This window comes from Ailuropoda melanoleuca, chromosome 4 (genome assembly GCF_002007445.2).
Source record: "Ailuropoda melanoleuca isolate Jingjing chromosome 4, ASM200744v2, whole genome shotgun sequence".
Taxonomy (NCBI): Eukaryota; Metazoa; Chordata; class Mammalia; order Carnivora; family Ursidae; genus Ailuropoda; species Ailuropoda melanoleuca.
The window spans coordinates 97179651-97205673 of NC_048221.1; the positions used below are offsets into that span (position 1 = coordinate 97179651).

Consider the following 26023-nt stretch of genomic DNA (forward strand, 5'->3'; position numbering starts at 1 on the left):
TATGTACCTATAAGAGTCCTGAGCTAGATCCAGGAACTCAGTGTTATTGATAATTGAATCTCATCCTCTTGTCTTTTCTTTCCCTTCTCTTCCTCTCTCTGTCTGTCTCTCTGTCTCTGTCTCTGTTTTTCTCTCTTTTTTATGTGTGTGTATGTGTTCACTCCCTTCTTTCTAAGTCAGGGTCTCTCTTTTAGAGTATGTTCATTTTAGTTAACCATAAGCACCAGGCTTACTTTCACTGCCTTAGTAAACCTAGAGAAAGAAAGAACTTCTCTTTCCCAATAATTCCATTAAAAATCCTACAATTGAATTTCATTGGGCTAACTTGGGACACTGACCATCCTGTAACCAATCACATGACTGAAATGTAGAGATATGCTAACTATTGATCTAAGTCCTTGGAAGCAATCGATTGGCTTCAGTCACATGAACTGTAGTCTTTTATAGAAAAAGTGAGAAAAAGGAGAAAATATGCTGGATAGGCAAAAGCAACAGATGTCAACTATAATCTACTCCCCCCAAAAACAAGTTTTCCCCACTGACTCACTTTTTCTTTTAAAAGAGGTAATTATGTAAAAACATTATTTAAACTAAATTATATTCCTTAAATGCTATTAATCTTACTATTACTATTTAATTTATATCACAAGTTTATATCATTCAGATTTCAACCCTCAGACCCCCTTGGACTTCATCTTTTTCTCCCTTGTCCCCCATCAACACTCAATCAGCTGTTAGATCTTCTTGATTCTGTAACCAAGCTATTAGTCCTCTACCTAAACCCCTTTCCACAAGACTCCACCTTCTCCAATCCAGATTCATTTTTTTGTTTTATTTTTAAGATTTTATTTATTTATTTGACAGAGAGAGAGGCAGCAAGAGAGGGAACACAAGCAGGGGGAGAGGGAGAAGCAGGCTTCCCATTGAGCAGGGAGCCTGATGCGGGGCTTGATCCCAGAATGCTGGGATCATGACCTGAGCCGAAGGCAGGCACTTAATGACTGAGCCACCCAGGCGCCCCCCAGATTCATTTTTTTTGAAAAATGTTTTGATCATATAACCTTTTGGTTCATAAATCTTTCCTTGCTTTCTCCTTTCCATTTCCTAAAGACAAATGGCCAGTCTTATTAGCCAGTTCTCAAAGTCCGACATTCCAGAAACTAGATCTAACCTACCTTTTAGGATGAATCCCCACCACTTCCCTGCAGCTACTTGCTGCCCCTCATTCTGCCTCTGAAGCTCTCTCTGCCTGTTGTCTACAACCAGGATGCTGTCCCTCCTCTCCTTTGTCAGTATCCTCACCACTTTTAGGCCCAACTCCAGGACCTCTGTGGATGTTCAGAAAATATTTGTTATGTAGTCATTTTAAATGATATTGAACAGACAGAAGCCTGGATTAGATGGGCAGTTTCTGCTAAACTTGGATGATTTATTTCTGGCTTATAATATTCTCTCATGTATGAAAACATCTTATGTATCCACAAAAGTCTTTAATAAACAAGAAATAACCCAGTATGCTGGTGCATGAAGCACCAACAAGATGTGGGGTTAAGTATTACTGGTAACTGGAATGTACTGATAAGGCTACCCTTCCCACAGAAGAAAGCAAACACTATGTGTATATGCTGTTCCCCAAAAGTTAGGAGGCGTTCTGCTTTAAGGAAAGATGGCTAATGGACATGTATCTAACTTGTGAATTCAGTTCTCCTTCTTGTGTCATTGAGTCTTCATTCTCCCTAAGACTGAATGCTTCAGAGAAATAGAGGCAGCTCCATGGCTATTTTCCCCAGCTGCTGGAAAGTTCTAGCACTTTGTCTTTCAGTCTTACTTCTATCATATTATACTTTGCAAAGCAGCCATTATGTACTTTCTTACCTCCTTTGCAGACTAAGATAGAGGACACAATTCTCTTGGTGTCTTGAACATAATAAGTACTCAGTAAACACTTGCTGAAATGATACCAGTGGAAAGTCCAGACTCTATGCCAAGAAATCTCAGTGGTAAAAAAAAAAAAAAAAAAAAAAGTGCCTTATAAACATTCTGCTCTTTCATAGGTTTTCCTCACATTAATAAAATCTTCAGATATAATCAGAGGTTATTTTATTTATTTGTTCATTTTTACTAAAGAATAAATTTTCCCTTATTGGCAGTTCAAAGAGCCTGGCAGAAAATAACATCAACACAATTAGTATTGCTGCCTGATATAGCAATAGCAATAACATCAAAATTGCTTCTGAATTTCAAAAGAGCTTTTGGATGCTAAAAACTTAACATTCAGTCCTTTGTTCAATGCATATTTACTGAGCACATACTAAGGAATGGCATTGTGCTAGGGATACTAAAAAGACAGATTTATTGACCTCATAAAACCCAGAATCTAGGAGGAGAGAGACAATTAAACAAGAAATTACCTGCCAAATACCCTTTAAGCACTGAGTATGTTAGAGCAGTTAAACTCAATGAACAAATTGCCTGCCTCTTTATTGCAATATGTCAAGGTTGATCCTTGGGGCTTCGTTTCAAATCCAGCCAGGGAAATCAGCATTCTTATAATTTTCCACACTTTTAGGCTAGGCAAAAAGGCAGAGTTGGGCATCCTGTATGTCAAGGGCACCTTTAGCAGCACCTGCTGCCTTCCTGGTCCTTAGAGAAATCTTGCCAATGGTCCCCTTCACCTAGAAGGAAATGATGATTGTGAGCTGCAGGCATCTTGGGAAAGGGGACACCGTGGGTCACTGCACTCACATGCAAGGTGGTTCAGAAAAGTTTAAAAACTAAGATATTTTGGGAGACCCTTCAAAAGTGGCTTTGGGTTTTCATGCTTTTATATTCACATGGCTCATAAAAATTTTTGAATAGTAGGGTCAATTTCAGTATGGACCCAAATTTCTGAGAAAGCTTCAGGAATTCTATGTACTGGTGGCTCTTTGAAGGCCTGGAATACAAGCAGGACCTCCAATTTTTTTTTAATCTGTGCTTTGCATTCAGTTTTATTGATTTAAAAGGAGGTACTTCNTAAAAAAAAATAAAGGAGGTGCTTCCCAAAGTGTGTTCTATGGACCCTTAGGTCCAAGGAGTGGTAGTTGGTGAACTGCAGAACATAATTTGAGAACAGTTATCTTAACAGATATTGGTGTAAAGTGAATAGTTTTTTGTTTAGTGAATAGTTTTTGAAGTAAGGACCCAATTTTGAACTCTAAGGGCTGTATCTGTGACAAATGACTGGTTGCCAAGGATACCACTGTGTGCAAATTACAGAAAACATAATGAACAGATGGATTCTTGGAGGGAGGAGAATTGATCTGAACGTAAGAGGCAGGTGGAGATAAATGTTCTGATTGGAAAAGAAGTCACAGAGCTTATATGGCTGACATAAAAACACACCCTCATCATTTTAAGGGCCTCAGTCCTTTATCTTCTCCTGCCAATGGAGACATCATTAGATTTCAGATAGATACCTGGGTGGAGGCCATTTGAAACTTGAGGCTAGCTAATGCAACTGTGTCTCATCTCCCAGGTCTGCCAATCATTTACCACCCCCTGACTTTCAGTCACATTCCCTTCGGCAGTTCTTCCTTCCCTAATTATAATTGAGCTCTTCCTTGGATGCCTTTGCCAAATATTCTCTAAAACCATCAATCTGCAATCAGCTACATGTTCTACGTGCTAAACTTCCTCTTCAACTTCCCCTCTCCCTCATACCCAGCTTGTCTATAGGAATTTCCTGTATTTTCTGAGACTCTATGGTGAAGCCTATGATTCTTCTACAACCCAAGGAGCACAGGGTTGATAAACAGATCATTTCCTGTTGTTCCTATTGCTGCTCTAACAAACTACCACAAATGCAGTGGCTTCAAACAACACACATTTATTTCTTATAAGTTCTGAAGTTCAGAAGTCCAAAATGGGTCTTAGGACTAAAATCAAGGTGTCAGCAGGGCTGGTTCCATCTGGAGATTCCCATGGAGAATCTGTTCTTTCTCCGGCATCCAGAGGCTTCTCATGTTTTTTCGGTTCATGGTTGTATCACTGAAAACTCTGCTCCTGTTATCACATAATCCTCTCTGACTCTCTCATAAGGACCCTGTGACATTGGATTTACCCAGATAATACAGACTAATATCCTATCTCAGTTAGTTCCTTAATTTAATAACATTTATAAAGTCCCTTTTGTCATGTAAGGTAACATACTCATGGGTTCCAAGCATTTGGACATGGATATCTGTCAGGAGTCATTACTCAGCCTGCCACAAGTTGAGAAGGGGATAGAATTCTGCATTTATCCTATTCTTTATCAATATTTCTAGACCATTCGTCTACAAGAGTGTCAGAAAACTTTTTCCATAAAAAGCCAAATGGTAAATATTTTTGACTTTGTGGGTCAAGGCAACATGGAGGCTATTATGTAGGCACTTATGTAACTAACAATTTAAAATGTAACTATTTTAAGATGTAAAAACCATTCTTAACTTGCAAGTGGTACAAAAACAGGTGGTAGGCTGGATTTGGCCCATGAGCTGAAGTTTGCAAAATTCTGCTTTACAATCATAAAGTACTCATTCCATTCAGCTAAATCAATTCTACTTTATCTTGCTTCTGTCACTTACAGATATCCCAGTCATTCCTCAATACCCACTGATGAATTGCTTACCTGGAGAAGTATTCAAAAAGGTAGGAACAGCCACTTGAGTCCTGGATATGCAAAAGTCTAATTCTGCAAAATAACACTAATACCCTAAAAAGAAAATACCTTTCTGTTTATGTATCTCTCCTTCCTATCAAAAGTTCCTGGTTCAGAAATGCATTCTTCCCATTCAAGGAATTCATTAGGGTATATCTACATATTATCCTTAGTGATAACAGTTTTTCCATTCTGAGGACATACACGAGACTTTGTGTCATAGCACAGTCTAAAGCATCAAATATTCTCCATGAAAAAAACCAGAGACTATGGATAAAAACACAAATTTGAGGGAGCACAAAGGACAAATTCTGGTTCATCACCTGGTCTTTTTGACTATGTGGAGCTGGTTGCACAATTCTTAATCTGAACAAACTCCCAAATATGGGGCCTGGCCTTGAGCCAGAGAGATCTTTCTTCTTCGAGTGTCAGAAGTTCCTTGTGTTCTTCGGATGGAAGCTTGGAAGGGAAGGTCATTTTTAATTCCATTGATGCCACTCTTAGGCCCTGATCTCTGCCTACTGCTGAAAGAAAGAAAACAAAAATGAACAGAGAGCTAGGGAAAGAGACTTTCATGTGACAGTTCCCTCTCTCAGGGACTGAATGATGGTTTTTCCTACAGAAAGGAGATTTTAAAATGCATCTGAGGGTCAAGTCCCTCAGATCAAGTGAGGCCAAGATGATCTTGAAAGTGGGAATAATAAAGGATAGATGATGTAACGATTTTGGAGGCACAAGAGGCGCACTCCCAGTGGTTAAGCCTAATATAAAGGTTTCCCTTTATTTGGTTCAAGCCTGAGGGACTGGAAGATTAGTCATCAGTGAGGTTAAGAATAGCCATTGCAATTTCAAGAAGGAACGCCCATTCCTTATAAACCTGTGAAAATTTTGTATGACTCTAAGTGCTGGATTAAATGTGGAAAGTGTCTTGAGAGCCCTACCACCTGGTCACATCTGAGTTAATGTAAAAGAAAATGGGAAAGATTCTAAATTGGCAAGAGACAAGAAAATGGTTAACAGTAGAGGAAAGAATAAATGAAGGCAGATAAAGCAGACCTTCATAAACTTAAGAACAATCATCTTTGTTGCAAACAGTTAAGGCTTTGAAGCTCTGTAGAACAGCAAACTGCAATTAGCCCTATTTCCCATTCTCTGAGGCTTTGTGTTATTTTATTATTCAAAACTAATGAGAAGCTACTATGATCCAGGTCCTGCATGCACATTGAGAATACAGAGGTGAGTAAAGTATCGTACAGCTGCCAGGGGCTTAAAGACTAGGGCACAGAGGCAGGTGCAGAAAAATCACATAGAGTGTGAGTGTGCAAGCAACAGAGGGGACACAAGGGAAGATTTGATTCTATCTGGAAAATGTAAGGAAGATAGTCTTATCCCAGGGTAAAAGAGCAATTCATATATTTAAAACTTAAAAATTTGTGATTTTTCAAATCTACAATTCGGATAAAGTGAGGTCATGATGCAGATTCTCAAGCAAGATCTGGGGAGACTCTTACCCTGAAGCCTAATACTTACCAGTACTAAATTTGTTAAATATTAAATCCAATATTTAGGGCAAAGAAAGAATGTATCCTGATCTCTAAAGACTGATTTGGGCTGGCAGACAATTGGAAGATTGACACCCCTTTTTGACCACAATTTTTTTACCACAATTTTTAAGAGGAGTCCATTTTTCAATATGTGCTATCTCAATATAGGTTGAGAATATGAGGAAAGACATAATAAATGAGGCTAATTTTGCTCTGCCCAGGCGATTAGAAGAGTAAGTATACCTGTTTTTATCAGAACAGCCACTCTGATAAGAATGATGCTGAAGCTGTGAAAGCTATGGCAACAGGCAGGAAGTGCTGCCATTTTACTTCAACACAGTGAATACTAGAAATGTATACGTGTAAATAAAATATTAGGATAAAAGGGAAAAAGTACCATGAGAAACATAAATAAATGTGAAAATACTTAGCATCAAAGAGAGGAAAGGCAGAAACAAGTTAACTTTGAGTCTAAAATGAATTATTGCATAGGAAGATGGATGGATATCTTCAATGACTATAGAATTAGTCCAATTAAAGCATAAGACCTTAAAAGTATCTTTTTACGGTAACAGTTCTCAATAAATACTTAATAAAGGGCACATATGACAAGCCCACAGCTAATAACATCCTCAACAGTGAAAGGTCAAAAACTCTTCCTCTAAGATCAGGAACAAGACAAGGGTGCCAAATTCTCACCACTCCTATTCAACATAGTACTAGAAATCCTAACCAGAGAAATTAGGAAAGAAAAAGAAATAAAAGACATCCAAATAAGAAACGAAATTGTTTTTGTTTGCAGGTTGCATGATCTTATATATTGAAAACCAAGAAGACTCCACCAAAAAGCTCTTAGAACTAATAAATTCAGCAGAGTTGCAGGATTTAAAATACAAAAATCTGTTGTATTTCCCTACACTAATAATGAACCATCTGAAAAAGAAGTAAAGGAAACAATCCCATTTACAATAGCATTGAATACATTAAAAACTTAGGAATAAACTTAACCAAGTAGGTGAAAGATCTATTCCTAGAAAACTGTAAGACTTTAATGAAAGATATTGAAGAAGACACAAATAAATGGAAAGATATCCCATGTTCATGGATTAGAAAAATTGGTATTGTTAAAATGTCTGTACTCCCCAAAGCCAATCATAGATTTAGTGCAATCCCTATCAAAATTCCAAAGACATTTTTTACAGAAATAGGAAAAAAATAATCCTAAAATTCATATGGAACCGCAAAAGACCCCAAATAGTCAAATTAGGCTTGAGCAAGAAGTAGAAAGCTGGAAGCATCACACTTCTTGGTTTCAAATCGTATTACAAATCTATAGTAATCAAGACAGTCTGGTATTGGCACAAAAACAGACACATAGACCAATGGAACAGAACTGAGAGTCTAGAAGTAAGCCCACACATATATAGGTAAGCAATATTTAACAAGGGAGCCAAGAATACTCAATAGGAAAAGGATTGTCTCTTCAATAAATAGTGCTAAGAAAATTGGATATTTACATGCAAAGAAAGGAAATTGAACCCCATCATCCACCACTCACAAAAATTAACTCAAAATGGATTAAAGACTTAAACGTATGGGTGCCTGGGTGGCCCAGTTGGTTGAGCATTCAACTCTTGGTTTCAGCTCTGGTAGCGATTTCAGGGTCGTGGCATCAGCCCTGCATCGGGTTCTGCGCTTATCACAGAGTCTGGTTGGGATTCTCTCTCCCTCTCCCTTTGCTCCTCTCTCTCTCTCTCTAAATTAGGTAAATAAATCCTTTTTAAAAAGACTTAAATGTAAAATCTGAAATGGTGAAACTCCTAGAAGTTCGCACTATACAAGCCAGGCCAAATAGTCCTTCCCTGTGATTTTAATTTTGAACCTGAAACAAGAGGTTTCTTTCCTTCTGTGTCCTTATATTGGAATGATGTTAAGTCCAAAAGTGCCTCGGGTGCACTCCCTGCCAGTAGTGAAGGTTTAGCTGAGGGTGTTCAGATATGCCATGAGTGGATGGTGACCACCTGTGCCTCGCAGTGCTGGAAGAGGCCCTTCAAGGAAGTTGGTGGGAGCTAGGATAACTCTACCTCTAGGGTAACTGTACTTCAAACATCTTCTCAGATGTTTAACTGTCCGTCAGTGCTTCTCTGAGGAACCAGACCAGGGAAGTTGGATCAGAAGCATCCTTTCCGTGCTGTCTTCTGAGCTAAGTAAACTGTGAAACTCCCCAACACACACACGTGCACACACACACACACACACACACACACAGCCTGTGAGGTGTATGGGAGCTTGGTTAGTAGCAATTAATCCAAAGCACTGTAGCAGTATACATAGGTCATTGTTTCAAATGAAGCAGAAGAAAATGAGACCAGCAACAGAGAGAAGCAGAGATGAGAGCTGAGAAAGAGCAAACTTTTGATGGCATTTCAGCATCTAGACCCCATCATCCATGAAGCCTAATCCAACCCTACTTTTCCCAGTTATATGAACTAATAAATGCTCTTAAGTTGGGTATTATTCTGTTGCAAATGAAGTGACCTAATGCAGAAACTGGAAGCAGGAATGACAGACCTAAATGTGGAAGTGCTTGGGTCAAGATAAGGAATGTAACAGTGGAGGTCTCCCTATCTTAGGCTGGAAAGCTGGAATCCTTGGTATATGGAAGTGAAGCAGTGGGTTAAACTATTATCTAGTATTTTGTGCCTTAGGGAAAGCCCCCACCACCCTAAAAATGGGAACTTTATGGACTTGGTAGAAAGGTATTAGGATACTGGGGTGAGAAAGCCAGATGACCCGGAAACTTCCCAAACACCTCCATCACTGCAGCCCCCTTAGCCCCTGCCTAACAAGGGTCATATCCTTCCCTGTTATCAGCTTTGGATGAATCCTGGGGATGAAGGCAACACCTTATTGTTTCACTGTTCTAAGCGACAGAGACCAAGATGATATTAATCACCTCGGGCTGGCCATTCATCCAATTATTGCCTAGGGACTGAAATCACAAGGGTGGGAACCCAGATTCAAAGACACTGATTTAACAAGATTTTTGGCAGTAATTACTAGCCAATGAGGCAACCCAAAGTGGTAAAATAAGACCGGCCGCCAAGGTTTCAAGCCAAGTGTATTGCCCCCTGGGCAAACAGAGATTTGTGATTGTTCGCTTATTAAGACAGCCTTCCAAGCCCTTATCACAGATAGTGGGTTGCTAAAGCAATAGAGACCCCAGCAGAGGAAGTCTCCTGACGGTCCTTTCAGGCTTGCTGATGACACCGATGGACGCCAATGGAGATACTCCCAGTAGGAAGGCTCAGGAGCGTCCAGACAGGCTGACTAAGGAACCCACTGCATGTGAAGAAAAGGGAGCTGACAGAGATAGAAGGCTGGAAGATGCTACTTCCTTCTCTGTAACCCATTTCTAAATGTGGTTCAGCCTTGCTCTCTTCGTTCCCTACTGACTTCCCTTCTCCATGGGGGCCACCGTCTAACTTCTAGCCTTGGGCAAGTCTATCCCCTACTTAACAACCACTCAGCTACATTGTAACTATAACATGCAACACAGAGTAAATGAAAGCTCCCTACTAAGTCGCACAGGGCCATTTCTTTATTCTTCAGTTTTTCCATTTCTCCCAGTTCTCCAGTTGTTGAAAGGGCCTGGCAAAAGACCGTAGCCACCTATGTAAAAGGTCTGCCATTTAAAGTAAGTATAACCACAGAGATGGACATGAAACAAAAAAGATTGTACGTAGCATTTATTTTTTTTTAATCTCATCCTAATTTTGGCTTTATTCCTCATCTTCCATTCCCATTCTTTTCTTGGAAATCCAAACTTTTTTTTAAACAAAATGTTTAAAATCATAATTATCTAGAGTCATAACAAAATTTCTACTCACCAAAAAGGGGGAGAACACAGCTTTTATTCTTATGCAGCACCTTCCAATATGCACATTAATATATATTTTATAAACTATTTAAAATAAAACCCTTCATCCTTTGAGGTTATTGATATTTTCTAGCTCACTGACACATCTTCCATAATACATTAATTCTACCCATTTTCATGAATGAGGTGGGAACTATACTAAAAAATAGGATTTTAATCCCTGAGGTGCCAGTTAAAATGGACGAGGTTGCCATTGCAACACAAGGTTTTTAAAAATCAGCCTTAAATAATAATCATAAATCATGCTATCTGGATGAGAATCACCTCCATAGCATGGGGTCATTTAGAAAATTGTGTTTACTGGGTTAAGTTCACCCTGCTATTCCTAGCCCTCATGCCATGATAATCTTCCTTTTATAAAGGAATAACACATAGCAATGAAGTCTGCAGAAACTTCTGAGATCCTCAGAAATCAAGAGAAACCACAGTCCCGTTTCTCTAATCTCCATCCACATTGTTGGAGAGGATTTTTCAGCACCATTCCACGACCTGGAAAGGTTGATGAACTGACTTGGTTTTTCTACTTTTCCATAAATTTAGTCGAAAAGGAAAACTCAGTCCTCCTGGCTAGAAAATGGGCGTGGCCTGCTTATCCCTGCCCCCAGGACTCCCGCAGAACTGCATTCAGCTCTGTGCCCACCCTCCCGGCAGACCCTGGCCCTTGCCGGCGGCTTCCCGCGGCGTGCGGGCTTCGGCTCCTGCCGCTAGTAGTAGCGGTTCAAGCTCCTGGTCCCTGGAACCTCGGGCTGGCCATTCATCCAGATCTCCCTAATGATGCGCTCCCGCTCCTCCAGCCGCTGGGCGCGCTCCAGCTCCTCGGCAGAGGTGAACACATTCTTGTTCAAAGTCCTTTCGAAGCGGCGGTGTCTCCTGACCGAGATGTCAGACGCCGTGTCTGAGCTGCCATCCTCGCTGTCGCTGCTCTCGCAACTGCTGTCTCGGTCCTGCAGGAACTTCTTCCGGGGACGCTGCCGGCAGTCCGTGTGGCAAGAGATCCTCATCACCAAGGCAGCCAGGGTGAGCACCAGCCCGATGCACACGCCGGAGACAAAGTACAGTGCTGCTCGCTCGGGATTTTCTGCAGGAGAAGGAGGAAGAGGCAAGTGAGAGATGACGACCCCATATGCCGAGAGCAAATAGGGCTCCCGCCCCCCTTGCACAGCTCTCATCACACCTCAAAGCTCCGATAGTTACAAATATTGCCTTCCCATGTGACAATCTGCATAGTGTATTCAAAACATAATTACCAACACATGGTGAATCTGGGTACAGGGCATATGGGATTTTTTCCCTATATTCCTGCAACTTTAAATTTGAAATAATTTCGACATGTGAAGATAAAGAAAATTATTGTTTAGAATGTATTATAAGCAACCAACTATTTGGATGTCATTTGCTTAGGAGGTGTCTATGTGTTTAAAGCCTATTTTTGCCTATAGCAGAAGATTCTTGGCTTCTGAATTTGCTCCTGCAACCTTTGAAGACCCTTTTAATCACAGATGTAAGAAGCTTCTTTTATTTATTTATTTTTGATGACAAATTCATAAATAAAACCGAGGACCAGTGCCTCCTGTATTCTAACTATACCATCATAGACCTAAGTCAACACAGTAGTCAGCTCCTGAGATGCCCTCCACCTCTTAGTATTTCTTAGTATTCAGCCTCTTACATAAGCCCCTCCCTTTGAGGGCTGGATCTAGCGGGCTGGACCCAGTGATCTATTTCTAAAAAACAATATGGGAAAAATGATGGGTGAGTCTAAGGTTAGGTTTCAGAAGACTGACTTCCAACTTACCTATGCCTTCTCTCTGGCTTTTTTCACTCACTTGCTCTGACGAGGCCAGCTGCCATGTTGTGAGCTGCTCTACAGAGGGGCCCACATAGCAAGGAACTAAGAGTAGCCTCCGACCAACTGCCTGCAAAGAACTGACTCATGCAAATGGCCATGTGCGTGAGTTTGGAAGTGAATCATGCCCTCCCGGTGCAGCCCTGGCCTGACCCACAGAAACAAGATAATAAATATGTGTTGTTTCAAGTCACGAAATTTTGAGGTAATTTGCTGTACAGCAATCGATAACTTACACAATCACGGATGGAAAACCCATGTAGGTATTTTGTGATGACCTCATCAGGTGACTTGTGGGGAAGAAATTTGAGGTTTTCCTTGGCGAGAAAAGAAAATAATCATTCTGTGAATGTGCAGTATGTTTCGTGGGCCCGTGATGACCCCTGTATAATGTGCTCAATAGGATGAGAGTCTTTGGGTGAACAGCCTTCCCTTTGTGGGTAAGTACGAGAACACAGGGGCATACCTGGCCTTGGGTCCCAAGGCATGGTCAATCTGACAGGACTTAATCTTGAGTTACCATCAGCAAATTCATTTTCCATAATCTCTATTCACTGGTTAGTATGAATCAAAACATATATTGTTTTGTGAGTTTTTAAAGAATATGAGTGGGATCATATATAATACATATCTGTTTTTTAATTTATTTTTTAATTTTTAATTTAATTTTTAATCTGTTTTTTAAATTTAAGGATATTTGTTAGTGAGATTTCCAGATATGCCAACAGCATTCTTTTTGACTGCTGCATAGTCTTCTGTAGCATAGACATGTCAAAGATTATTTAACCATTTCCTTATTACTATGACATAAATAGTTTACAATTTTTCACCATTATGAGCAATGCTAGCGTCAACGTGCTTGTATCCTTGTACACATCTCTTTATATACATGTAGAATTATTTCTACAGGTTAGTTATATAGAAACAGGACAACTGCATCAAAGGGCATGGACATTTTGAAGTTTTATGCATTCTAAATTGTACCCAAAAAAGGTTCTATCAGTCTAAACACAGCATATCAAATGCATGTATTTACGATATCTCTTTCCCTCTGAAACTTCTACCAAAATGACAGTGATGTGAATACGATAGATATAAATTATAGGTACAAAGAGGAGAGGAGAGAAGAAAATAGAAGACACTAATAGCAGATACAAGAATAGTCAACAAACAATGTAAATGTGGTGAAAAGGGGGTGATATAAATATCATGGCGGTTTAAGATATCCTAACTTTTTGTGTCCCTTTTTTAAAAAACTGCTAATTAAGCAGCCATCCACAAACAAAAGTGTCTCTGTGGGAGTCTTATGATCCAACAGCATAGGCCAAAAAACCCCGGGAGGAGTTTCGCCCACCAGCCCACCAGATCATCCAATAATAGACTGCAGACAGACTTCGGTTTGGACTGTGGAACTAGCAACCCCAACCCTGACCTTTCACAGCTGTGTTTTGGGAAAATTTTGAAAAGTATTGACTTGGGCAAACACCCATGGATGAAACAGAATTCCAGCACATCACTGAAGGAAACAAACAAACAAATTTGAAGGAACTCTTCCAGCAGTGCCCCCCAAGTTGACACAGCACAGAACTGAACTATCCCATGGCACCACCTTGTGGGGGGAAAGGAGAGAAGTGTGTGACTGCCTAGCTACCCCAGCTTTGCTGGATGCTGCACAGCAAACCCATTTCCTTCCAGCAACATCCAGAGTACTGAAGCAGGACCTTCATGACTGAGTGGAGGGAAGAAATTGGGAAAGAGGCAAGTAAGAATATCAAAGAGCATTATAAAGGGACACAGTTCATCCTGTCTGAGCTCAGGATGTCTGGAGAAAGTCCACCCACAAACCTTTGGGAGAACCTCAGCCAAGGATCTTCCTACCAGCTGGCAGACACCCCTAACACCCCAAGTGCTAAACCCATACTTTCTTTCACTCTAAAGTGGCTCCTTACTGAGGCTCCAAGATTGGCAGCAAAAACAAATTAGGTAAAATGTAGTGCTCTCAGAAAAACAGACCTGGATCTGTAGGCAAGAGGAAACCACAAACTTGAGCTGTAGCACCACCTTCTGGAAAACAAAAGAGAGGTTTCCAGCAGCCAGTCAGGTGAGCTGTAAGATCCAGAGAAGGCATAAAAGCTTAAGAATTCTGCCACAAGAGGGAGCAAGAAGTGTAGAGCAGGTATATAAATACAAGGTCAGAGAGAATCCCAGATACAGCAGGACCAACGAACAAAATACCCCATCTGAAGGCAACTAGTGAAGAGTTGAGGTGTCTTTAGTTCAAAGGCAAAGCAGCAACACAGAATTACAAGGAACATGAAGAATCAAGAAAACATGTCATCATCAAAAGATAATAATCCTTCAATAAAAATTTCAAACACATGAAATCTTATGATCTTGCAGATAAAGAATTCAAAGTAACTGTTTTGAGGAAACAATGAGCTACACAGAAACACAGAAGACTATTCAATGAAATCAGGAAAAAAACCACATTAACAAAATGAGAACTTTAGCAACACATAGAAACCATAAAAAAGAACCAGGCAAAAATTCTGGAGCTGAAGAATTCAATGGTTGAAGTGAAAAATGCAATAGAGAGAATCTGTAACAGAGTAGATCAAATGGAAGATGAAATAAGTGACCTAGAAGACAGTGCTTTTCAAATAACCCAGTGCAAGACAAACTGAGAAAAAAAGAATGACAAAGAGCAAAGAAAGCCTTTGTGATCTATGGGATTCAGTCAAATGTACAAATACTAGCATAATCAGGTTCCAGAAGAAGAGAGGAGCAAGGAGCCAGAAAGTTTGTTTAAAATATAATAGATAAGAACATCTCATAACTGAGGAGAGACTTTGACATCAAGGTTCACAAAACCAATAGATCACCATATTATCTCAATGCAAAAAGACCTCCAAGCCACATTATAATGAAATTGTCAAAAATCAAAGAAAAAGAATCCTAATGTATCTAGAGAAAAAAAGATGATAACTTATAAAGGAACCCCCATTAGGCTATCAGTGGATTTCTCAGCAGAAACCCCACAGGCCAGGAAAGAGTGGAATGACATAGTCAAAATGTTGAAGAAAAAATTACCAGCCAAGAATACTCTATATGGCAGTTATTCTTCAGATAGAAAGGAGAAATAAAGACTTTCTCAGTGAAACAAAGGTTAAAGGGATCCTGCCTTATGAGAAATGCTGAAAGGATTTCACCAAGCAGAAGCGAAAAGATGCTAATTAGTGGCATGAAAACATCTGAAAGTGTACAACACACTGGTAAAGGTAAGTATGCAGTCTGATTTAGAAAACTCTAAATCTGTACTAGAATGGTGTGTTAACCACTAAGCTATAGTATAAAGGTTAAAGGAAAATAGTACTAAAAATAACTATTACAATCTGTTAATGAATGCAATATATAAAAAAGAGGTAAATGGTGACATCAAAACTATAAAGGAAATAAAATGGTGGAGTTTTTGTATGCAGTTGAGAAGCTTTCAATGTTTTACCAATGAGCATGATGTTAGCTGTGGGTTTGTCATATATGGCCTTTATTATATTGAGGTATATTCCTTTTATACCGAGTTTGTTGAGGATTTTTTCATGAAAGGATGTTGTACTTTGTCAAAAGCTTTTCCTGCATCTATTAAGATGATCAAGGAAACAGGGAGATGAAATCACTGTGTTTAAGAGATATCTGCACTCCCATGTTCGCTGCAGCATTATTCACAATAACCAAGACACGGAAACAACCTAAGTGTCCATCAACAGATGAATGGATAAAGAAAATGTGTTGTGACCTTAAGTACATTATGCTAATTGAGGTTAAGTCAAACAAAGCAAGACACATACTGTATGATGTCACTAATATGTGGAATCTAAAAAAGACCTCCTCATAAAAAGAGGGTATAGTGATGGTTAATAAGGGCTGGAGAGTGAGAGAATTGGGGATGTATTATTTAAGGCTACAAATTTGCAACCTGTAGATAAATAAGTCCTTGCCTTGAGGAGTTAGTCTAGCAGGCAAGCAAACCTACCCATTCCCGTACTAAAGGGAAGAGTTTCTATAGAAGCATGAAGAGGGATCTCCAGAAACACAAAGGTGAGTGGAAAAGCTAAAGATCAGTAATGGGGACCTGAGAAGGCTTTCTAGAAAAGACACCCAAATCCATGCTTTACCAGGATGGAAAACCATCAGGCAGACCAGCATCGATTTGAAGTCTCATCTCAGTCATCTTTTAAACACTACTTACCTACCCTGCTGAATTGTGGTAAAGGTTAAAGGTATTACAGATGACCAGGATAAAGGGATTATCCAAGATCTTGGCAAACTTCCTTCCTCCTTTTCCCTTCCTTCCTTCCTTACATATTCTCTCCCTCCCTCCCATCTATCCCTCCATCCATCTAATCTGTTTTCCTCCTCTTCCCTTCCTTCCTTTCTCATCCCATCCTTTTTCCCTATGAATGCGTCTCCATGTTTTTTGCACCCTGCCCTCACCCCCCCCCCATTACATAGGTTAACTTTGAAGGTGGTTACTGAACTTTATCTTGGGAACTACTATTCTTCTTCTAGCTTAACTAGTGCATCCTATCCTGCTACTCCAACCAGAAAATATACTCTTTTGCCTACAGCTTTCTCAGACATGGATTCCCAGAAAAGCCCAGTAAAAGCAATGAGAGAGGGCAAGGGGGGTTACTGGGCCTCACTGGTTCCTGAAGAGGTGACTCACAGCTGATTTTCACAGGTTATATAATTTGTTTTGTTTTTCTTCATCATGCTTCTGCAAAAATCGAAACTGTAGCTCTATCGTGGTTGTTTTTTCTAGTCTCTGCTCCAGGTCACTTCCTCTTGGCCAATGATCCACCCTGGTCTTGGCCAGATCCAGACAGCTGTTAATTGCCCAGGAAATAGAGTGGGGAGGGCTATTGTCGGTTGTTTTCCCTCAGTAAATAAAAATAAATGTATTGCAGTATCTTGCTTCCTGCAGGGTCATTGTTTTCATGGGCAGGAAGAGGCTCTATGTGGAGGTCCTGGGGCTAATTTCATTTGCACCTCCGAGGTCAGATCATGCCCAGCAGCCTCTATAGGAGAAGAGCAGCATCAGCCTAGGCCAGATCAGCTGGTCTCCGTGCAAGTGTAACTGGTTCCTCTGCCTCGACTCTTGGCCTCAAAACTTGCAATCCCCCTTTTTAAAAAAGATTTTATTTATTTATTTATTTATTTAGAGCACAAACAAGGGACGAGGCAGAGGCAGAAGGAGAGGGAGAAGCAGACTCCCCGCCGAGCAGGGAGTCTGACTCGGGACTCAGTCCCAGGACCCTGGGATCATGACCTGAGCTGACAGCAACTGCTTAACCAACTGAGCCACCCAGGTTCCCCAATGGAAAGAAAAATGTTTAACAAATTTTAGGTTTTAAAGATAGTAGTGGGGCTTTTGTAGAATCAGGGAGTATTCAGCATAATTTCTTCTCCAAACTCTTAAAGCATTGCAAGGATTTCTCTTTATGGGATTCTGCCCCTCCCCATAGAGAAGCAAAAACTCCCAGTAACACTTCTGCCCTCTCTGAAATGCTGGAGAAAGCTGCTCTCCTTCTTGCATCCCTGACTTGTTCTTCCTCAGGAAGAGGGGGTGTGGGAGAATCGCTGCCCCACTAGGCTGGCTCTGGAGTATACTCCCTCGCTTTCGCCTCTTTCATCTTCCCTTACCACCTGTCCAGGCCATAGCACCCCCAAAAGAGGCCTTCCATTACCTTACCCATCATCATAATCCACCCTGCTCACCTTTCTTCATCTACAGCAGGAAAGACCTATGGCCCTAGGACTAAGGGGAGCTACGTACAAGCCCCTGAATATTCTCTGCTCTGGCTTAACCATTGTTGCAGTTGATACCCTATTCTGATGCTTTTCTGACTCCTTCAGTCTGGAAGGGAGGAAGAGGGTGATTAACTAGCCCCTCTGATCTGGGCAGCACTATATAGTTGTATTATAATTAGTTATATAGTATCTTTCCCATACAACAGTGAGGAATTTGAGGGCAGAATCCACCTGATTCACTTTGGATTTCCAGAACATCCAGTGCATTGCCTTGCTCATTGCGTGTATTTCACAAATATTTATTGAATTAAATCATGAATACACAATTTCTAAAAGTCCAGTTAATAAATTCATTAGATGTGGATAAATATGTATATAGTTGTATGTATGTGTATGTATGTGTGTATACATATAAATGTGTGTGTATGTGTGTGTGTATAATGGTACAACATTAAAAGAGTAAGGGATGAAAAAATTTATAAAATCACCATAATCCCATAACCTGAATATAACTACACATTGTGTGGTATAGTGAAGTGAATTTTCTTCTGTTCTTTCTTGCTATCATATAAATATGTACATATTTATTTATATTTACTTGGTTGTATTTATATAATTTATATATTTTTATCTGCATACTTCTTTTGTTTGTTTTTAAGACTATTTTTAAGAGCAGTTTTAGGTTCACAGCAAAATTGAGGGAAATACAGTGATTTCCCATAACCCCCACTTCCACATACCCATAGCCTCTCTCATTATTAACATCCTTACCAGAGCAATACATTTGTTATAACTCAGGAACCTACACTGACACATCATAATCACACAAGGTCCATAGTTTACATTAGGGTTCACTCTAGGTGTTGTACATTGTATGGGTTTGGACAAATATGTAGTCAGAGTACTTTTGCATGTAATGCTACTTTCTTTTCTGCTTTTTTATTTCATGTGTTACCTTATAATGCATTCTCAAAAAAGGAATCTTTGTGTTAGAGGGGATACATATTTTTATACCTCTTGATACATATTGCCAGTGGCTTTTCAAAATTAGTACATTAAATTTTCTTGCCATCAGCTGATGTATCTACGTATGAAAGTACTACTTTTACCAAACCCTCTCCAGGAGAGTGTAGTCCAACTTTTAAAATTTGTTCTGATAGGTCAATAAATGGTTTCTTTAGTCCACAAAAATTTATTGATAGTCTACAGTGCCTTTGGGGCTAAAGACACAAAGGCTCTCAACTTTCACAGTATAAAGGGGAATAACATGAAACAGAAACTATAGTACTTTCTTCAAACCCCAAATTTGTGACTATCAATTGAGTTATGCTGGGTTAGGCTCCCTCACTGCTAAGAGACCACCTCCCCCAAGCCAATCTCATAGGAAATGTGATTCAAATTCTGGCTGACTACTACATAGTTCATACCTCTGTACTTACAGTTACACATTCAAAGGATATTGGGTGATGGGCATTAAGGAGAGCATGTGATGTGACGAACACTGGGTGTTACACACAACTGATGAATTATTGAACACTGCATCTGAAAGTAATGATGTACTCTATGTTGGCTAATTGAATTTAAATTAAAAAAAACAAAGAATATTGGTTAAATGAAAAAAGTAAATGATCCCCCAAAATATCTGCATTGAAAAAAATTAAACAAAGTTAAAAGACAAATGCCAAAATTATGAAAAATATTTGAAATATGCCACAGAGACAAGGGGCTAGTATATAAAGAACACCTAGAAAGAGCATTAAGAAAGAAGACCCAACAACTAATAAACAAAATGGACAAAAGATTATGGAGAGTTCACAGAAAAAGAAATACAAATGGCCGTTCAATGTATGAAAAGCTGCTCACCCAAAGCAGGACTTGGCACACTATGGCTCCTAAGCCAAACCTGACCACCATGTGTTTTGTTGTTGGCACACAGCGGTGCCCATTCATCTATGCTCTATGTCTGCTTTCATGCTAACAACACAGGAGTTCAATAGTTAGAACAGAGACTGTATGGCCCACAGAGCCAAAAATATTTATTATCTGACCCTTTACAGAAAGCATTTGCTGACCTGTGACCTAGAGAAACAGAAATTAAATGACATTTAGATAGTATTTTTCATTTATCAGATTGTCGAAAATCCAACAGTTTGAAAATAGTGTTGCAGGACCTTCTTATGCATCTTAAAAAGAGTAAATGGGTAAAACTCCTTAAGCGGCACTTTGGTGATACTGACCTTAACTAATAATTTATACACACTTTGACCCAACGATTCCACTTTTGGGAACGTATTCTACAAATGCGCTTGAACATGTATGTGTGCCCACAGTTATTTTTATTGCGACTCTGTTGCCCTATTTGAAAAAGTTGAACCACTCCCACCGGCCAACAGAGGACTGGTTAAATTATGGTTCATCTGTACAAAGGAACAGTATATAGTCATTTGAAAGGAGGAAGCTCTCTATACACTGATAAAACACATATTCATGATAACATTGTTCGGTGAAAAAAGCAAAGTACAAAAGAGTATGTATGATGTGCTACCTGTGTATAAAAGGGGCGAGGATGAGACTGAATGTTCATCTTTTCTGACCTGTGCACAAAGAACTCTGGAAGGTTGCAGAAAGGCCTGATGATGGCTCAAACATGGGGACTGGATGGAGGGGGCTCTGAGGTTAAGACTTCTCACTGTTTGTCTTTTTATATTGTTTGATCATTGAGCCATATTTAGTCACTGATTAGTTGAGCACCTAATAGGTGCCAGACACTATTCTAGAGGCTGAGGAAAAAACAAAAGTCTCAGTGGTCCTGGGAGCTTATATTTTACTGGGAGAAATAGTAAATAAACAAGATAAACAAATAAAACAGGTTGTATGTTAGAGGGTACTAAGGTGATAAGGAGAAGAAAACAGTAAAAATAGGAAGGAGGATACGAAGTGTCAGATGTGTTCTGGAGGGGCTCGAGTAGGTAGGTGGATAGTGACCAGAGGGATTCTAACTAAGAAAGTGACTTTTAAGGAAGAAATGAAATGGAAGAGTGATCAGGAGAATGTATTATCAATTCAAAACATTAAATTAAAGAGCAATCATTCCATTTAATCTTTCTAACAACCTTATTAGAAGTTATTTATGAGGTTATTACTATTAATGAGATTATTATCCTCATCATAAATTATTATATTATGATCCCAAGGGGTTGCTTGCACAGAGTTGAAACAAGAAATGTTAACTGCTCCAATCCCAGTACTGAGATACAGGGAGCAAAACGTGTGTGAGGACTACATAGACGGGCATCTAAGCCAGGGTGGGGGAGTGAGGAGAGAAGATGGCAGACCCCAAAGACTGTGAAGGAGTTAGCCAGTCCACAGCCAAAGGAAAGAATTCTTGGAAAAGGAAATGGCTGCAAAAAGCAAAGGTGAGAAAAGGTGCAGCAAGTGGTTTAGAATAATTGGAGTGAGATCTTGATCAGGGAGCTCTAAAACTAAATGAGAGCCCCAAGAAGTCAAATTCAGACATTAAAAGCCCTGAGAAGCCACATAAGAAACTGCAGATTGGAGAACTCACACTATCCCCAAATCTCTTTTTCCTTTCTTGTCTCTACAGCATGTTTTCCAGCCTTAGCACTATTGACCTCTTGGGCCAGTTAATTCTTTGTTGTAGGGGTTTCTCATGCATTGTAGGATGTTTCTCCACCACTAGATGCCAATAGCAGCACCCCCCACCCCAGTTGTGACAACCAAAAGTTTTTCCAGATATTTCCTGAAGTCCCCCATAGGACTAAATCTTCCCCGGTTATGAACCACTGGTCTAAAGGTTGAAAAAGCTTTGTCATTTTTTTTTTCAGCTAGATGGTCATGTGACACAGTTTTGGCCAATGAAATATGAGGTCTACTGGATCGTCCTTCCTTTTTTCAACCATCTTGAATGAGGGCAAGAGCAACAGCAGCCACTTTGCAGCCATTTGATGACAAACATAAAAGAAAGGATGTGAGAATCACATAGATGCTGGTCCCTACATCTTTGATCCAATGCACCGCCTATCTCCAGACTTCTTATGAAGGTAAGATAACTCCTATGTGTTTAGGCCACCAAGTTGAGGTTTTCAGCTGAAAGCAATCCTAATTATTAAACCATACAAAAGTGTTTGGATTTCATCCCAGACATAATGGGGATCCACTAAAGTATTCTAAAAAATAAAAAAGAATTACATCATCAGACCTACAGTTTGGAAAAATCATTTTGCTACAAAACACAATCTTTGCTATGAAGCAAGATGGGAGGCAGATAGACCATGGAAAATGCTATTATGGCAAGATAAGCAAAAATGGAATGGGGTTTGGATCAATTAATTCAATGATGGTGGGAATAAAATGGAGGGGACACATCTGAGAAACATTGAGAGGCATGTGGACTGACCCTAAGCAATTGAATATGTGCAGTGAGTAAGATACATCAAAGGCTAGAAATCATACTTCTGGTGTAGGTGATGCCCTACATGGTACATGAAAGAAGGAACAACTGACAGAGAAGGACAATATTCCATTGCAGGCCAGGTTGAATTTGAAATGCTTGTGGCATACCCAAATTCTAATGTTCAGGGCATTTAGATACACAGGTCTAGAAGTCAGAAAAGAATAAGCGACTGGTAATTTTTAAAATATGTGTATAATTCTAAATTTTATTTTTTTAAAGATTTTTATTTATTTATTTGAGAGAGTGAGTGAGCACAAGCAGAGGGGTGGGGCAGAGGAGAGAGGGAGAAGCAGACTCCCCACTGAGCAGGGATTTCCCAACATGGGGCTTGATTCAGGACCCTGGGATCATGGCCTGAACTGAAGGCAGACACTTAACCACTGAGCCATCCAAGCGCCCTAATTCTAAAATTTAAATTCCAATAAAATAATATTACTTATTACAAAAGTGGTATCAATGAAGTATAAAATACTTAAACATACAGCTAAGCAAAAGAAATTTAAAAATACACAGACATGCTCATAAAATCCCAGCATCCAGATATAATTTGCAAAAAAATGTACTTACATATACATGTGAATATACAAACATAAATGGCCCTATACTGCATATGCTATATGCTAACAGGCTTTATTCACTTAAAAACACATCATAAACAACTTTCTACTTCAATTAATAGTCCCCGATTTTTCTGATTTTTTATTATATAAACAGTTCTAAGATCAATTGTCCTCAAAGTGAAATTTCTGCCCTTATCCCTAGTTATTTCCTTAGGATAAGTTCCTAAATATGGAACTTCTGGCTAAATGATATACATGTTTTTAAGGCTTTTGACAGATGTTCCCAAATCACTCTCTAGAGAGGTTATAGCAATTTACAGTCCCATAACACAGTAAGTACTCATTTCCCCACACTTTCTCCAAAACTGAAATTGTATGCATAACCACTCAAATATTTGAGAATTTTATAAAATAAAAAGTTAATTTCATTGTTTTTATTTGGCATTTGTTTAATTGCTAGAATTCAGGCCATGTATGTTTTCTCAGAGATTGTAATTTTTCCTTGGCAAACTGCTGATTCTTGTTCTTTGTCTACTATTCTTTGGGACACCTGATCTTTTCTTGATTGGTAAAAGCTCTTTATATGTTATAAACTTTAACCCTTCTTCATTAATGCTGCATTTTTCTCTTAGTTTTCATTTGCCATTTAATTTTAGGGTACATTTGGATAAACAGGTATTTAAAATCATTTGAATTGTCAAGGTTTGAAATGGCTATTGTGAAGAATGGGAACAAGATGTTTCCAAAAGCAAATAGAGACTGAAGTACTACTTGAAAGACTCAGCTGAGGTTTTATACCATGAATTTCTAATGGCTTCAATCTGCAAAACCGTAGCAGCATTTGGTTATTTCAGTGCAGAGGGCAAAAGGGGAGAAAGTGGGATTTACTTAGAGTTAGTGTTTTGCCTGTTGTTTTAGTCAGGAGCTGGACAAAGAAGAAGGGAGTTGTGTGCATTAGCAAATATGTTGCTGAAATGATGGGCCACATGGACAAAATAAGAGGCAACTGATGCTCTGGAAGAAATTAGGAGGGATCAGGGGCCCCTGTGTAGTTGAAGACCAGACATAGCTGAATGAAAACATGAGCGAGCTACAAGATTAGGACATTTTTTTACAATTTTCTTCTAACATACTTTTTATTGCCTTCAATCCATTTGTTCCATTTTCTTCTTTTAAAGCAATTATTTTTGTATCTGTTATATTCACCTTCATATTGTAAATTCTCTTAACTCATTTTCTTTATAGCCAGGGGTTGTTGCCCATCACACTCAGAATTCATTTTCAGCCAGCAGGTCTATTTACTGGATCTAACCCATTTTATTTTAGCCACTTTACTTTCCATTTCCTTGCATTCTCTTTTTATTTCACCTCATATTTATTTAAAAGGAGCATTGTCTTCCTGTGTCCCAACCAATATTTAATTCCAGAATATGGGGTGGAAAGGAGAAAGGTTGGAGGTGGGGAGAAAAAGAGGGCCATGTGCTCTTTCAGCCCTAGCAAGATCACAAGACACACAGTAAACACCAGACCATTCAATGAATTACCACGTTCAATGGTCACAACTCAGGGTCATGCTGGCCAAAATGGAAAACTGCCAGGTACTTCCTGTGCCAAGCAGAACTCTAAAGTCCAGGAGCCTATATGCTCTCACCCGAGATATGTTCTTGCAATAGTTGATTTGCAAATGTCCTTGGAGGCCTTGGAACCTCCAGGCCCTCCCTGCCACCACCCACTTCATTTGGGGGACATCTTCACTAAAGAATTGAGAGGATTGTCATTCAATTGTTTGTGAAACATGAGGCCAGTACGGCCTTGAAGAAAGAACAAAGCTGAGATTCCTCTGATGTGTGGTGCCCCGGGGAAGGAGGCCCCAGGCACCAGACTTCCCTGGGAGGTGAGGAGCTGACGGATGACCCAGGCCTTTGCTGACCCAGGAAGGGAGAAGCCTGGCCTTGAGGCCTGTGCAGACCACATGCTGCATCTTGCCACCCCTGAGAAGTCCTCCTTTCTAAAATCAGGTTGCATGTCATCTAAGATCCTCTCTCAGAGAGAAGCCATGAGCTTCCTTTAACCTTAACCCTGGCTCAGATTTGCCACTGTAAATAGAAATGTCGGGTGTTATATCTGAACTCAGAGGTCACCACATATCAACCCTGGCTAGAGAACCAGAAAGTAAAATCAGTCCTCTGATTAGAGGAATTCTAATCAGAACTTCAGCCCCTTCCTTTTTATACAACATCCTGAGACAAGAGGCAAAACAAAACATAGTGAAAGCAAGCCATCAAAAAAAAAAAGTAAAACTCATTCAAGCAGCAGAAAATTGGTTTGGTCATTGAGCATTTTCAACTATTTTTTAAATTTCACCTTGATTTAGGTATATTTTCATGTATTTTTAAATGGCTCCTCTTACATGAACAGCATCTGTTCTCAAGAAAGTATCTTGAGGAGACAGTAAGCCATCTTCCTAAGAGTTTAACTTTGAATTAAGGAAAGGACAAATATCAGCCCCTCTGAGACTCACATGCTTTGTGTCTTCATGTCTCCCTGGAGGTTATCACACACCTCATACAGTCCCACAAACACAGACCACACACACACACACACACAGAGGCACACACACCTGGGTGAGACTGAGAACCACTGCACAGAAATGAGCAGGCTGAGGATACTCCAAGAGCCTCTCTCACAGGGAGTCAAATGCATAATACAAAGTAGCTCCAGGCTGCTTCATTCACTCACTGAGCCCAAGGAAACCAAACATTTTTAGCAACATAAAGCTTTTAGAGTCCTCTCCCCGCCCCCACCACCCATTGCCAAATTAGAGAATGCCAAGCTTAACCTTCAAACCAGAAGATCTTTCATCTCAAAGTTCAGCACAGACGAATCCCTCCGCTGTGACTAAGTAGCATTTCTTTCCTGGGAATAAGGCCACTGATAGCCACCCAGGAGAGAGCCTCAGCCCTCAGCCCTTGACCCAGCCAAGATTGGACAACTACCTGAGACAAAGGAATAGGCCTCTAGGATGTTGCTGAGCAAAGCCATGTCCACACACTCAGTAATCACCAGTTCCGTGCTATGGCAGAAGGGCGGCCTCGACGTGGCATCCAGAGGAAGCCTCCTGGAAATGCTTCAGCTGGATCAAGGTGGCACCTCCCTCTCTTCTCTTCTGT

The 26023-nt window shown here is 39.8% G+C and overlaps 1 protein-coding gene across 8 annotated transcripts in view; it reads right to left on the reverse strand.

Moving 5' to 3' along the window:
* Nucleotides 1-9959: 9959 nt before the first annotated feature.
* The window catches only part of EVA1A (eva-1 homolog A, regulator of programmed cell death), a 60200-nt gene continuing 44136 nt past the window's right edge, over nt 9960-26023 (reverse strand). For 7 of the 8 annotated variants that reach the window (XM_034659433.1, XM_034659432.1, XM_019808419.2 and 4 more), the window contains 2 exons: nt 25850-26019; nt 9960-11243 (listed from right to left, as the gene is read on the reverse strand). In XM_034659433.1, the coding sequence (XP_034515324.1) occupies nt 10870-11243; nt 25850-25895 (420 nt within the window). In that variant the 5' untranslated portion in view covers nt 25896-26019 and the 3' untranslated portion in view covers nt 9960-10869. The remainder of the gene's footprint in view (nt 11244-25849; nt 26020-26023) is intronic. The other variant, XM_034659429.1, reaches the window with a different exon arrangement.